Below are 13,389 nucleotides of genomic sequence, written 5' to 3'. Positions count from 1 at the left end.
CATGCAATCGGGGTTTTATTGTGTTTTTGGAGTAGAGCTAACAAGAGTCTCTCCTGGACACAATACCTGGCGCTCGGTATTTTAATTAAATTTAAATATTGTAAATGAATAAATAAATGAGTAGATATAGTAGCTGCTGCAAATACTTCTGTGGGTCCGTCTAGACTCACATTGAAAGAGAATTTAAAGGGAGGAAAATTGAAGTATGTTTGCGCTGCTTGAAAATATACTATAAACACACCTTATGGCTGGAGGAATTGAATGATTGACACACTGTTGCAAATATATACTTTATATAAATATAGGCATAGAAATACACAGTTAATACATCTGAAAATAAAACAATTGAATAAAAACAAATCTCATATATTTATGACAGATCAATGTTGAATTAAAGTCCCAGTATCAGGGGTTGTATTTCATTTAGGACATTCAGCAATCCTCCATTTATAAATAAAACTTTAGGAATATGCAAATAATTGTAATGGATGGTACCAGTAAATAAAGTCCAGTTTGTGCACACAGAATTGTGAAGTGATAGAAAAATAATAATGGGTATTCAGCTGTCCAATATTGTAATAAAAATAGCACAGAAAAATAGTTTTTGTAGTCACCAGTTTGTATACTCAATGCTCACCCTTCTGGAGTTACAATCTCGTGCTGAATCACGTATATACCGGCAAATCGTCCCAGTTGTTTTTTGCGGAGTGATGTTAGATTTTTGAAGACCTGGTATTTGCCCTTCTCGGCAGCAGTCCTGTGGTCAGCGACGGAGTCACCGTCCTGGCCGCAGCGGCACACGAGGTGAATTGGCGGTGTGAGCGGTCTTATGCCAAGTGGGGAGCCGGATGATGGAGTCCCGCTGTGATGGAGTAAGCGGGCAGTGAAAAACAGCTGATGGCCGGCAGCGTAGAAGCTGCACTTCAGCTGTAATTCGGGCTGGAGGGTGAGCGGAAATCTGGAAGGAATCTCTGTGCTGAAGTTTGGTTCTTGGTCAGCGAGGTAGCTGATTACCGGCAGCGTGTGGTGGGCTGCGCTTCAGCTGTAGATTTGGAGGTTTAGCTGAATGAAGTTTCCAGTTCAAACAGAGTGATGACGTCAAAGCGTTTCGTCCCCGGGGTAATTAGGGAACTTTCTCAAGACTTTCTCGCTGACCAAGAACCAAACTTCAGCACAGAGATTCCTTCCAGATTTCCGCTCACCCTCCAGCCCGAATTACAGCTGAAGTGCAGCTTCTACGCTGCCGGCCATCAGCTGTTTTTCACTGCCCGCTTACTCCATCACAGCGGGACTCCATCATCCGGCTCCCAACTTGGCATAAGACCGCTCACACCGCCAATTCACCTCGTGTGCCGCTGCGGCCAGGACGGTGACTCCGTCGCTGACCACAGGACTGCTGCCGAGAAGGGCAAATACCAGGTATATAAAAATCTAACATCACTCCGCAAAAAACAACTGGGACGATTTGCCGGTATATACGTGATTCAGCACGAGATTGTAACTCCAGAAGGGTGAGCATTGAGTATACAAACTGGTGACTACAAAAACTATTTTTCTGTGCTATTTTTATTACAATATTGGACAGCTGAATACCCATTATTATTTTTCTATCACTTCACAATTCTGTGTGCACAAACTGGACTTTATTTACTGGTACCATCCATTACAATTATTTGCATATTCCTAAAGTTTTATTTATAAATGGAGGATTGCTGAATGTCCTAAATGAAATACAACCCCTGATACTGGGACTTTGATCTCACATGCACCTTGAGCCTTATTCTGGTTCACTCTCTCAGAGGCAAATTCCATCTCAAATGGGCAAAACCATGTGCACTGCAGGTGGGGCTGATATAACATGTGCAGAGAGAATTCTCACTTTGAAGTAAGACCCCACCCAAATTCTCTCTGCACAAATTACATTTGCCCCACCTGCAGTGCACATGGTTTTGTCCATTTGAGAAGGAATTTGCCTCTGAGAGTGAACCAGAATAAGGCCCCTTGACACTCTGTAGATGACAGACTTCTTCTATGCTGAAAACTTGAAAGAATAAAAATAAAGTGTAATACTGTCTACACATAATTTATGAATAGGATACAATCACATGTGGATTGAATAAAATGATATTGATACACCTCAATATTAAAATTTGTCAGTCCTCCAGATTAGTCTCCCTCCACAGATAGAAATAGTGGACAGTCCTGAATACTGTAGATTCGGCAGACAGACCCTTACTTCTCTTGTGAGGTGATGTCCAGTGACCCGTTTTCGACCGATAACACAGGTTGTGTTTAAAAAATTACAGGATAGGTCAAAAGGATGACCAGAGGGGAACACACAAAGGTTTTTTGGTTCACACTTAATGTGCAAAAATGGATAAGTGAGTTCAATAAAACTTAACTTTTAATTAGGATGCTAAGCTAAAATATAAGCGTGTTTACATAATACATATATTCATTATATAAAGAGAATAACATACTTATATAACATAATTGGTAAAAACGTATGTGAAATGCGGTATTACGTAGGACATATCTAAATAATTAATGTAATAATTTCTTCTCAGATTAGCTAGTGCCATGCCAATCCTTACCCATATTGTGTTTACAAAATCCCAGGTAGGAGCTGATTGGCTGGTGGATTCTCACTCACCATGTTATCACTTTGTAAGGCTTAGTTCATCTTGCCCTTAATGCTTTGGCTACCTCAGGCTATAAATGCTACTTAGTGCTATTAATCGCCGATAAATGCTACTTATCGGGGCTAATTCTCGCAGTTAATTGGATACTGGCCTATGCCTGCAAAGAAATGTATAGCTTGATTTATTTAACATTCTATAGAGATGCTAATTAATTCCAGGGTAAAGCGCTAGATTAGAATTTCTATAGAATTATGACAGCATCTTCACTATGAATGCAGCAATTGTAAATGTGAATTACAGTTTTAATTTATGGTGGCAAGGGGCTGTAATTGGCATCCTGATGGACAAGATGGGGGGGGGGGGGGGTTTGCGCAGGGGGATTTGTTAGTATGTGTGAGTTATTTAGGGTTAAGATAAGGGAGGAGAAGAGGAGAATAGGATTAGGCTGGTAGTGGTTATGGTAAATCGGCAAGAAGGCAGGGTTAGAGCTAGGCTGCAGGGAGAGTGTATAAGGCAATGATGGGGAACCTTCGGCCCTCCAGATGTTGTTGAACTACACATCCCAGGATGCCCTGCTACAGTTTTGCTATTTGGCCATTCTAAAACGGTTGCAGGGCATGCTGGGATATGTAGTTCAACAACAGCTGGAGAGCCGAAGGTTCCCCATCCTTGGCATAAGGGTTAGGATTAGGGTTAGTTCAGTAGCACATTTTTCTTGGAATGATGGAGTCGGGATATCCTAACGGTACTTGTTTCCTAGCACGGCCACAATCTTGGGCATCGTGTACCTTTAAGTTAAGGTACACGATGCCCGCGATGGACCCGATTTCCTTTGAAATCAGGTCCATTTTGCCGGCAAAGGGAAAATCGCGGGCATCGAGTCGGTCACGACCATTAATATTGGCCCCGACGCGATGCCCGCGATTTCCCCATAGGCTTCAATGTTAAAATATTTTTTAACATTGAAATCGGAAGCATCGCGTCGGTCTTGTGCCATTATAATGGCACAAGATGAGATGGACTTGATTAAGTCCATCTCACATAGTAAAAAATGTGAAATGGGCTAATATGACCCATTTTACATTATATATGGCCCCGTCGTCACCCCACAATTGACGTGAACCCAAAGCGTGGCGAGCGCAGCGAGCCTGCGAGGGGTGGCGGTGCGCGTCCTCCGACCGTTTCATTCCCCTACTATCCACGTCGGCGTGGAGTTGAGAATATAAAGGGTGGCGAGCGCACCAAGCCCGAAGCGTGGCGAGGGGACGCGTATACCTGTGAAGTTATACGCGTCCGCTCACCACGCTTCGGGCTCGGTGGCTCGCTGCGCTCGCCACACTTTATATTCTCAACTCCACGCCGACGTGGATAGTAGGGGAATGAAAAGGTCGGAGGACGCGCACCGCCGCCCCTCGCGGGCTCGCTGCGCTCGCCACGCTTCGGGTTGGCGTCAATCGTGGGGTGGGGTTTACGGTGTAAAATTGGGGGTCTAGGGAATATTTTACATTGAATCCAATGTAAAATCGGGTCCCAGGGACCCTATTCACATTTGATTCAATTAAAAAATCGGGTCGGTCGCATCGCATGCGACCAAATCGCATGCAATGCGACCGACGCGATTTTTCCGAAAAGACCACCCCGATGGTAATCGGGGTGGCCGTGCTAGGAAACAAGTACCATCCTAACTACTGGTATCCTATACTCCATTTATAGCATCTACATCCTAATATAAATGAATGAATATGAATATAAATGAACCGTATAAATGAATGTTAAATCCTCTATTGCTAAATAATTGCAGCTAAAACAATATGAAGGTGATTTTTTTTATGCAGTTTCTTTTTACCTGTAAAATGTAACTTGTTTTCAGGCCATAATGAACAAACTGTGGTTTGGCCACAGCCTAAAAGAAGCCATTTCAGCTCCTGTTCTCCATGTCACAACGGGGAACATCTTGAACTTTGAGAGCTCATTCAGTGAGGTAACAAACATTTTTCTATATATATATTAAGTTAATATGCACATAACACCTCATGAGAAATCATTGACATAACCGTTACGCCCTTTAGCCTTGTTCCTTTGGTTTAGTAGTTAAACATGAAATTATAATCTGATGACAATAAACAAGTTTTCATACAAAGAAAATGACCATGTTTTACATAGCACAATTTAAAAGACTCCCAGCCAATGCTCAGATTTAAAGCCACACATGGGACCTTATTCTGGTTCACTCGCAGAGGCAAATTCCTTCTCAAATGAACAAATCCATGTGCACTGCAGGTGAGGCAGATGTTACTTGTGCACAGAGAGTTAGATTTGCGTGGGTTATTTTGTTTCTGTGCAGGGAAAATTCTGGCTGCTTTATTTTTAAACTGCAATATAGATCTCACTTTTAAGTAAAGCCCCACCATAGGTGCCGATTCTGTGGGTGCTTGAGGGCTCGAGCACCCACGGAAATTGATGAGCACCCACCCGCTCAGCAGCGGCCGACCCGCCCGTGTCCCACTGCACTCCCCCTCCCTCGTCGCTGGCACAGGTACTGTGTGGGCATTTATGTATTTGGCACTGTGGGGGCATTTATGTATTTGGCACTGTGGGGGCATTTATGTATTTGGCACTGTGGGGGCATTTATGTATTTGGCACTGTGGGGGGGATTTTTGTACCTGCACTGTGTGACATTTATGTATTTGGCAATGTGGGGGCATTTATGTATTTGGCACTGTGGGGGGGGGGGGGGGGATTTTTGTACCTGCACTGTGTGGGCATTTATGTATTTGGCACTATGGGGGGGATTTTTGTACCTGCACTGTGTGACATTTATGTATTTGGCACTGTTGCCATAATTTGAATATTGGAGACAACTGTGCTGCGTAATATAAATCAGTATTATTTTGTGGCCACACCCTTTTCCCATGAAGCCACTCCCCTATTTTTTTGGCTTGAGCACCCACCAGCAAAAACATAATTCGGCACCTATGAGCCCCACCCAAATCTAACTCTCTCGGCACATGTTACATCTGCCCCACCTGTAGCGCACTGAAATCTGTCACCTTTGAACCCAAACTACTATACATTTGTGACAATCAAGCACTTTTATACAGTTGACTGAAATACATACATTACTGTATATTTATCCTGGACAGTGCAACCTACATTATTGAGCAGAGCAGAGATAGCTTTACAGTATATCATGGATTGCACATTAATCTAAAGAATAAAGTGAATTACATTTTCCAGAGACCAGCACAAGCCAAAATTAATGTTTGCATTTGAATTTCTACAGATTAAAATGCGCAAAGGAATATTAGATTTAAGGAATTTGGTTGTGTAAAAGAGTTATGTAAGGTTTATGGTTGGGCATAGGATTTAAGCATGATTAGGGTTAATTGTATTAATTTACAGCTGTGTACAAATTTGGAGTTGCAAGCTCAGACATGCCCCAGAAATGCCAACATGCCTGCATTTATGAAACCACTGCCCCTTACACATACTTGCCGACTTTGGCATACTCCTTTCCGGGAGAAGCCCGGAGAGGAGTGAAAGGGGGCGGGTAGAGGCTTCGTTTTGGGGGTGGGGCACGGGTGATGTCATCAAGCCCCGCCCCCATGACGGGCTGAAGCCTCAATTTGTGGGTCCGTGGGTGGGGGGAGGGGCTAAAAATGCAGCGAAATGCCGCGAATTGCATCATTTAGCCCCGCCCCCTCCCCGCGGACCCGTGAAAGTCATAGTTTTTAGACCGCGGGGAGAGGGGGAGCCGGGGCTGTAGGGAAATGCGGGAGACTTGCCCTCCTTCCCGGGGGACCGGGAGGGGGACCCGATTTGAGGGACCCTCCCGGCCATTCCGGGAGGGTAGGCAAGTATGCCCTTACATCACGCCGATGCTCACCATCTGTCGCTCACTTTGTGACTATATCCACACTGGTCCGCATTCCCCAATGCTCTCACTGGATCGATCCATATGGGAATGGGTCAGATAGTATTTGAAAAGGTAACACTTTCAAATCCCTGTAACACTGTGCCTCAGCAAATGCAAGCTAGCTAATGTATGCTATATGTATGGTACCTTATAAATTAAATGTAACAATAAATGTAATAATTATCCATACAGATACTGCTGCTGTTATACCTGTCTATGCCAGTTGCCTGACGATTCTTACTAAATTGAATTTCCTTTCAGTGCAGTCATGGTGCTGCACTGTATACTGCTGTTCCAGCTTCTGTGCTCAAAGCTAGACAGCTCCTTCTCTTCTGCTTCTGGGAACAGCACAATTCCTCTGGTTAGTTCTTACCTATGTGATTCTTGGACTGAACTGTCAGGTCTTCTCCAATTGATCCTCAATGCTTTAAAATGCCCCGTTTCTTGTACTCCTGACCCAGTGTGCTGATCCTGCTTTTCTCTGAATATTCATAGGTTGTGACCCAAAGTCCAAAACTAGTTTTGGAGTCTGTCCTGTCCAGGATTCGGTCTGTTATTCGACTTAGAGATCTCTGTGCTAAGCCTTGAAGAGAACTAAAGTGGATGGATTGGTGGTTGGTATATCTCTGTCCTGTCCACTTTGTCTCTTGCCAAAGGCTTAGTACATAGACCCCCACGGACTTTGAACTTGGATTGTTTATTGGACTTTGCCCTGCCTAACCTTGACCTCAGAATGATTACTCTTCTTCTGATGTGCCCGCTGCCTGGTCCTGACCTTGGATTGTAATATGGACTTTGTACTGCATTCTGTAAATCTCATATCTGGTCTGTCTGCACCTTTGTGCCCGTTTTCCAATACCATGTGATCTACTACCATCTGCCTGCTTCCATTAGTGTTCTAACCATTAAGTTCTTCCTGCAATACCATAAGTGAATAAGTTCCTACTAAAAGGAGCTTGAAGACCTGGGCCATCCTACTACAGCAGGGCTGAGCAATTGCGGCCCTCCAGATGTTGATGAACTACACATACCAGCATGCCTTGCTTCAGTTTCAGCATGGCCACATAGCAAAACTAATGCAAAGCATCCTGGGATGTGTAGTTAATCAACATCTGAAGGGCTGCAATTGCCCAGCCCTGTACTACAGGAACCATTCTTTGGTATAAATGAAGAATTTGTGAAGCAGCAACAGCAGAAAACACACAAAAAATTTGGGAATCGTACGCAATGCTGATGGTCATGTAAATGAGCAATCTTATGGTCTGAGCATGTATTTAAACTTCTAAAAAGTTGCATGATGTTTGCGCTCCACAGTGTCTGCATAAACCGATTGAACTGACTTTTTAATGTATTGGTGGTTATATTCTTGATAGGTGTGTTATGGGAGTGACACAGGTATGTTGACAGAGTGGTTGCGAATTCAGATGCTTAATCACATACTCTGATGTAGATCCTGCACATACCATGTCCTGATGGTGCTTCTGATGGTTGTGACTGCAGATGCACAAAGTGTACACCAGGGAAAATAACATTAGCATATTCCTGGAAACATGACTGCAGCAGGAGACGCTGAAGCGGTCTCAGCAGCATGCAACTCAAAAAGTACACTATACAAATTACATTAATTCTGAGGCCTCAAAGTATTGTTTTCAGAGAGTATTCAAAAGGCGCCCTGAAGATAACTAAGGGGGTTATTCTGGTTCACTCGGAAAGGCGCAATCACTCTCTAATGGACAAAACCATATGCACTGCAGGTGGGGCAGATGTAACCTGTGCAGAGAGAATTCGATTTTGGTGTTACATTGTTTCTGTGCAGGGTAAACACTGCAATATACATATAAGTTTGAAGTACACCCCACACCCAAATCTAACTCTCTCTGCAGTGTAAAAATAAAGCAGCCAGTGTTTACCCTGCACAGAAACAAAATAACTCACCCAAATGTAACTCTCCCTGCACGTTAGATGAGCCCCACCTGCAGTGCATATGGTTTGCCCATTAGAGAGTGAGTGTGCCTTTAGGAGTGAACCAGAATAACCCAATAAGTTATCACCTTTTTCTACAGTATTCAAAAATGCCCTATTTTATTAAGAAGGAAGCAACAAAAGTCATAATAAAGGTCTGCATATATATTCCAAAATTATTTGAGGGATGCTAATAGTTCTGGAGTTTACATAGATAGATAGATAGATAGCACCAGACCACTTTAATAGCTATTCGGTAATTTTTTTTATATCTATATGACATCGATATACATGTGTTTTACTTCAGTTTTGTGAGAGTATTTATTAGGAGAATTTGACAAAACTAAAATAAAACTAATGTAGACCGGACATGAGATGCAGTCAGGGTCCAACAGTCAAAATATTGTGCAATTCTGACGATCAGCAGACTGGCAGATTACAACAGTAAATACAGGTGTAGGGTTAGGCATTAGGGGATGTTAGTGTTAAGCTGCAGGGAAGGTTAGTTAGGCTTAGGGAGTTGACTACTCTGGTTAGGCATGGGGGAGGTGGTAGGGTTAGGGCTAGCGGTAGGGTTAAAATTCTTACCGGGATCCATTGGGATTTTGACTGCCTGGATTTCTTTCTCAACCTACTGAAACTTCTATTTTGCCATCAGAAGAAAATGCATAACCATATGCTTATAATAAAGGCAAATATAATTTATTACAGGTTGAGTATCCCGTATCCGAATATCCGTTATCCGAATTATTCCGAAAACCATACATTCCAGAAAGTGAAAAAAATGTATTTTTTTGCTAAAAACTTACTGGGGACATCTGTAACAGCACTACTGAGGACATGATATGTAACTGCCACTATATATGTGCAAGACCATGTGCTTGGCATTCACATTCAGTATCTGAGATAGTACACAAATTTTGTTTCATGTTTTGAAACCTTGTTTTATGCACAAATAAAATATATTTGTGTCTATTTCATGTGTTTGTACAACATAAATGCAAGATGCTTTAAAATACATCTTTGAAACATAAAAATAGTTCGAAATACGGAATAATCCGTTATCCAAAATTCTCCTGGTCCTGAGCATTTTGGATAAGGCATACTCAACCTGTACCAGAGTTATTTGTTATCCTTCAAGACATTGGGAAATAGCATTCACATAAAAGAAACAATATATATTTATTATTAACAGTTTCTTATATAGCGCATACATATTCCGCAGCGCTTTACAGAGAATATTTGAACACTTACATCAGTCCCTGCCCCAGTAGAGCTTACAATCTATATTCCCTACCACATGAACACGCACACACAGACATTCTAGGGATAATTTGTTGGGAGCCAATTAGCCTACCAGGATATTTTTGGATTGTGGCAGGAAACCGGAATACCCGGAGTAAACCCATGCAAGTACGGGGAGAATATACAAACTCTGCACAGTTAGAGTCGTGGGGGGAATCGAACCCATGACCTCAGTGCTGTGAGGCAGTGATGCTAACCATTACACCATCCATATAATGATTTAATTTATTTTCTTAAACATATTTGGGAAATATGTCGAAAATGATTGGCACCTTATAAAAAGTATGTGCCGACAGGCAGAATTTCATGCCCTACCATCCACTAAGGCGTGGAGGGAGAATAAAATAGTGGCCGAAGCATGGCGAGCGCAGCGAGGGGATGCGGTACACTCATACAGGTTTTATGTTAACCTATGTCAACATACAGACCAACAACATATGAATAACTTGTGTATACTTTTTGACCTGTGTGTATGCATGTGTGTGTGTGTATATATATATATATATATGGGGACATGCTTGGCTCTTAGGCTATGTTGTCATGCTGCTTCCATGTGGATTAAGCTGCCTTTGCCTGTCTACAGATGAGTACCATGTTTGCTTATTGTCATTAAAACTGTCGGTATTGTGACCTTGTCGGTTAATGGTTGTCGGTATTATGACCATCAGGATTTTGACCGTCGGGACTTCATACCGAATCCTATTTAATATGAGGTTACACACATAAGATAACTTTGTCATCATCAACATGACTAAAATCTAGGGTCTGAAAATGTCTAAATCCACTGTCAGATATCACTGCAAAGGCCAATTACATTTTGGACCAGTTACACAAAGGAAGCATTTCCTAACAGCAAAACACAAACCACAGCGCATGAACTCTGCAAAAGGTCATTAGAGCTACAAGAATCAGGTATTGAGATGAGACAGAAAATGTCCCTATTTAGCCATGTAAAAAAGGGTAACAAGAAAAGCATCTGATGCCCCCGGTGAAATACTGTATGATGGTGGAGCATTAATGATATGGGGAATGTTTGCCAACTAATGATCCAAGGAATGCATGGCTTCTCTACGAGGAAATCTTAAGCCAAATCTTTCAACCTCTGTAAAAACATGGTGTATTGGTCTATAGTGGGCATTTCACCATTATGATAACCCCAAACACAGGTCACAATCCACATATAAATGGTTGCAGGAACAGAAAGTTAAAGTGTCTCAGTCTCTAGATATGATCTTAATTGCAAACCTGTGTGTATTGAAGAGTGCAGTCCACAATCGAGGATCCAGGAATAACATGGAACTGTAAATGTTCTCCAGTGACGAGTGGTCAAAGATCCCTCAATTATGCAACCTTAATTCCACCAGTGGAAGGCTTAACAAAATATTAATAATTTTGGGACATATTTTTTTGGAAATTGTGATACAAAATGATAGTCATCTCTAGATGTGCACTGGTTGCACATTGCCTGGGTATATCACACAGCAGCATCTGTGGATGATTTCCTGGTAGGTGCATGAGGCATCTGCTGTGTCTTGAGATGCTTTTTGTGAGAGCCCTGCTAGGTTGCTAGCCAGATGAGACCAGGAGACTCATTTTGTTTTTCATGACACCTTGTTTTTATTATGTAACTGGCAGGGTGTGTGTGTATGTATGTATTTGTGTGTGTGTGTGGAACGGGTTGCAATGGTCAGTAAATTGTAGTTGTAGAGTTAGGGGATGGGGAAAAGTTTTTGGCAGCTGGAAGGCATTGGAATGGCCCAAACGTGATTGGGCCAACCAATTATGTTGTGCCAAGGGACACAATATAATTGGTTGACCCTAAAATTTGCCCCTGCTCCCAGTACAAAAAAAGACTTGCGGCCCCCATACACGCTCCGTTCGCCGGCGGTCCCACTCCCGCGCATCTCATCGTACAGTACAAAAAGTATTTGCTGCACATACTTTTTGTACTAGCTTTTCATCGCATCGCATTGCATGCACAAGGCATGCAATGCGATGTGTACTATTTAAGTACAAAACGTACGCCCACAACGGAGCGTGTATGGGACCTTTACACTCACATACTAAAGCAACATACCATACAGGGTGTGTGGCACTCATGGCATGAACAAAAATACCTTCATTGGTAGCAAACACCAGTCAACATTTCAGTGCTTTTAATGCAACAGCACTTACATTAGGAAAAATAACATATACATACATACATATATATTATATAACAAGAATCTTCCAGTGAGCTGGTTCTTATGTATGAATAAAAAGAGTAAAAAATGAAATATGTCCAGAATAATATAATACAGGCAGAATCATCAGAGGAAGCACCCTCATCTTCATATGAATCTGCAATCAGATGCTACCAGCTAGCACAGGCAGCTGTCATCATCTCCAGTATGTTATGTATTGCACCTGCGCTCAACCCTGTGATGTCTCTTTTGTTTCAGGCTTTACAGCGGGGACTTCGGGACAGAGGTCATGAGATCAAGAAAGCTTTATATTCATTCAATGTGGTCCAAGGGGCTTCCCAACAAAATGGTTGTCTGTTTGCCTATTCGGATGAGAGGAAGCAGGGGCACGCCGCTGGTTATTAATGTATTTTATCTTTGCTGTTGGGGTTTTATTATTTTCTTTTCACCCTAATTTTCAGAAATACAGATCTTACAAACGTATAAATATGGAGCAAATATCATATGTCTAGAACACTGCTGTCGACTAATGATCTGTGTGCAAGTGGTATACTATTGAAACATTATGTCACTTTATAGTTCCTGTAGATTATGATGGATAGTGGGAACAACAGTAAAGCACCGCAGTTATATTGTGTACACCTGCAGTCACTCCAAACCTCATACTTGTCCATAGAATGTATTACTGGCTTCACAATCGACAATCTCCTTAGACATCTGAATGAGAATAATGTAATGTATTACTTGTTAATCTGCATTTGTTGGAGGATTTCCAGCCATACTGACTAGGCACAATACTCAATTGGTAAAATCCCCTTGGCATAGTTTTGGACAAGGACACCAAGGTTTCTTATCTAGCATAGAGGGGTTCATTTATTAATTTGACATTACATACAGTACTGTATAAATGGTGCTCCAGACAATCAGCTTCTGTCATATTTCAAATGCATTAAGCTGATGGGCTGGAGCAACATTTATCAAAGCAACAAATTAAAACTCATTTATAAATGGGCCCCAAAGTTTCATATAGTAGAGCATGATCATTGCATTATAGCAGGGCTGGGCAACACCGGCCCTCCAGATGTTGATGAACTACACATCCCAGCATGCCTTGCATCAGTTTCAGCATGGCCACATAGCAAAACTAATGCAAAGCATCCTGGGATGTGTAGTTCATTAACATCTGGAGGGCCGGTGTTGCCCAGCCCTGCATTATAGGATGAAGATGATAAGTTTTTAAGGATGTTACTCGCTGTACATGGCCACTCTGTCTCTGCAAAAGGACTTAAATATGCACCACCTCAGAGCTGTTGAGGACTGGGTATCCTCCTACAAACAGTTCCCATGCAGTGTGTAAATAAATACATATAGTAAAACAGG

General features: G+C 42.2%; 1 protein-coding gene across 2 annotated transcripts in view; it reads left to right on the top strand.

Annotated features, from left to right (window-relative positions):
• Positions 1-12,449, top strand: part of GGT5 (gamma-glutamyltransferase 5) — an 83,699-nt gene extending 71,250 nt beyond the window's left edge. For both annotated transcript variants that reach the window (XM_083148209.1, XM_083148218.1), the window contains 2 exons: positions 4,513-4,623; positions 12,268-12,449. In XM_083148209.1, the coding sequence (XP_083004335.1) occupies positions 4,513-4,623; positions 12,268-12,414 (258 nt within the window). In that variant the 3' untranslated portion in view covers positions 12,415-12,449. The remainder of the gene's footprint in view (positions 1-4,512; positions 4,624-12,267) is intronic.
• The last annotated feature ends 940 nt before the right edge of the window (positions 12,450-13,389 follow it).

The sequence above is a fragment of the Crinia signifera genome, chromosome 1, assembly GCF_055691185.1.
Source record: "Crinia signifera chromosome 1, ASM5569118v1, whole genome shotgun sequence".
In the NCBI taxonomy this organism is placed as follows: Eukaryota; Metazoa; Chordata; class Amphibia; order Anura; family Myobatrachidae; genus Crinia; species Crinia signifera.
Note: the sequence above shows the minus strand (reverse complement) of the source record. Positions and strands in the feature narration are given on the sequence as shown.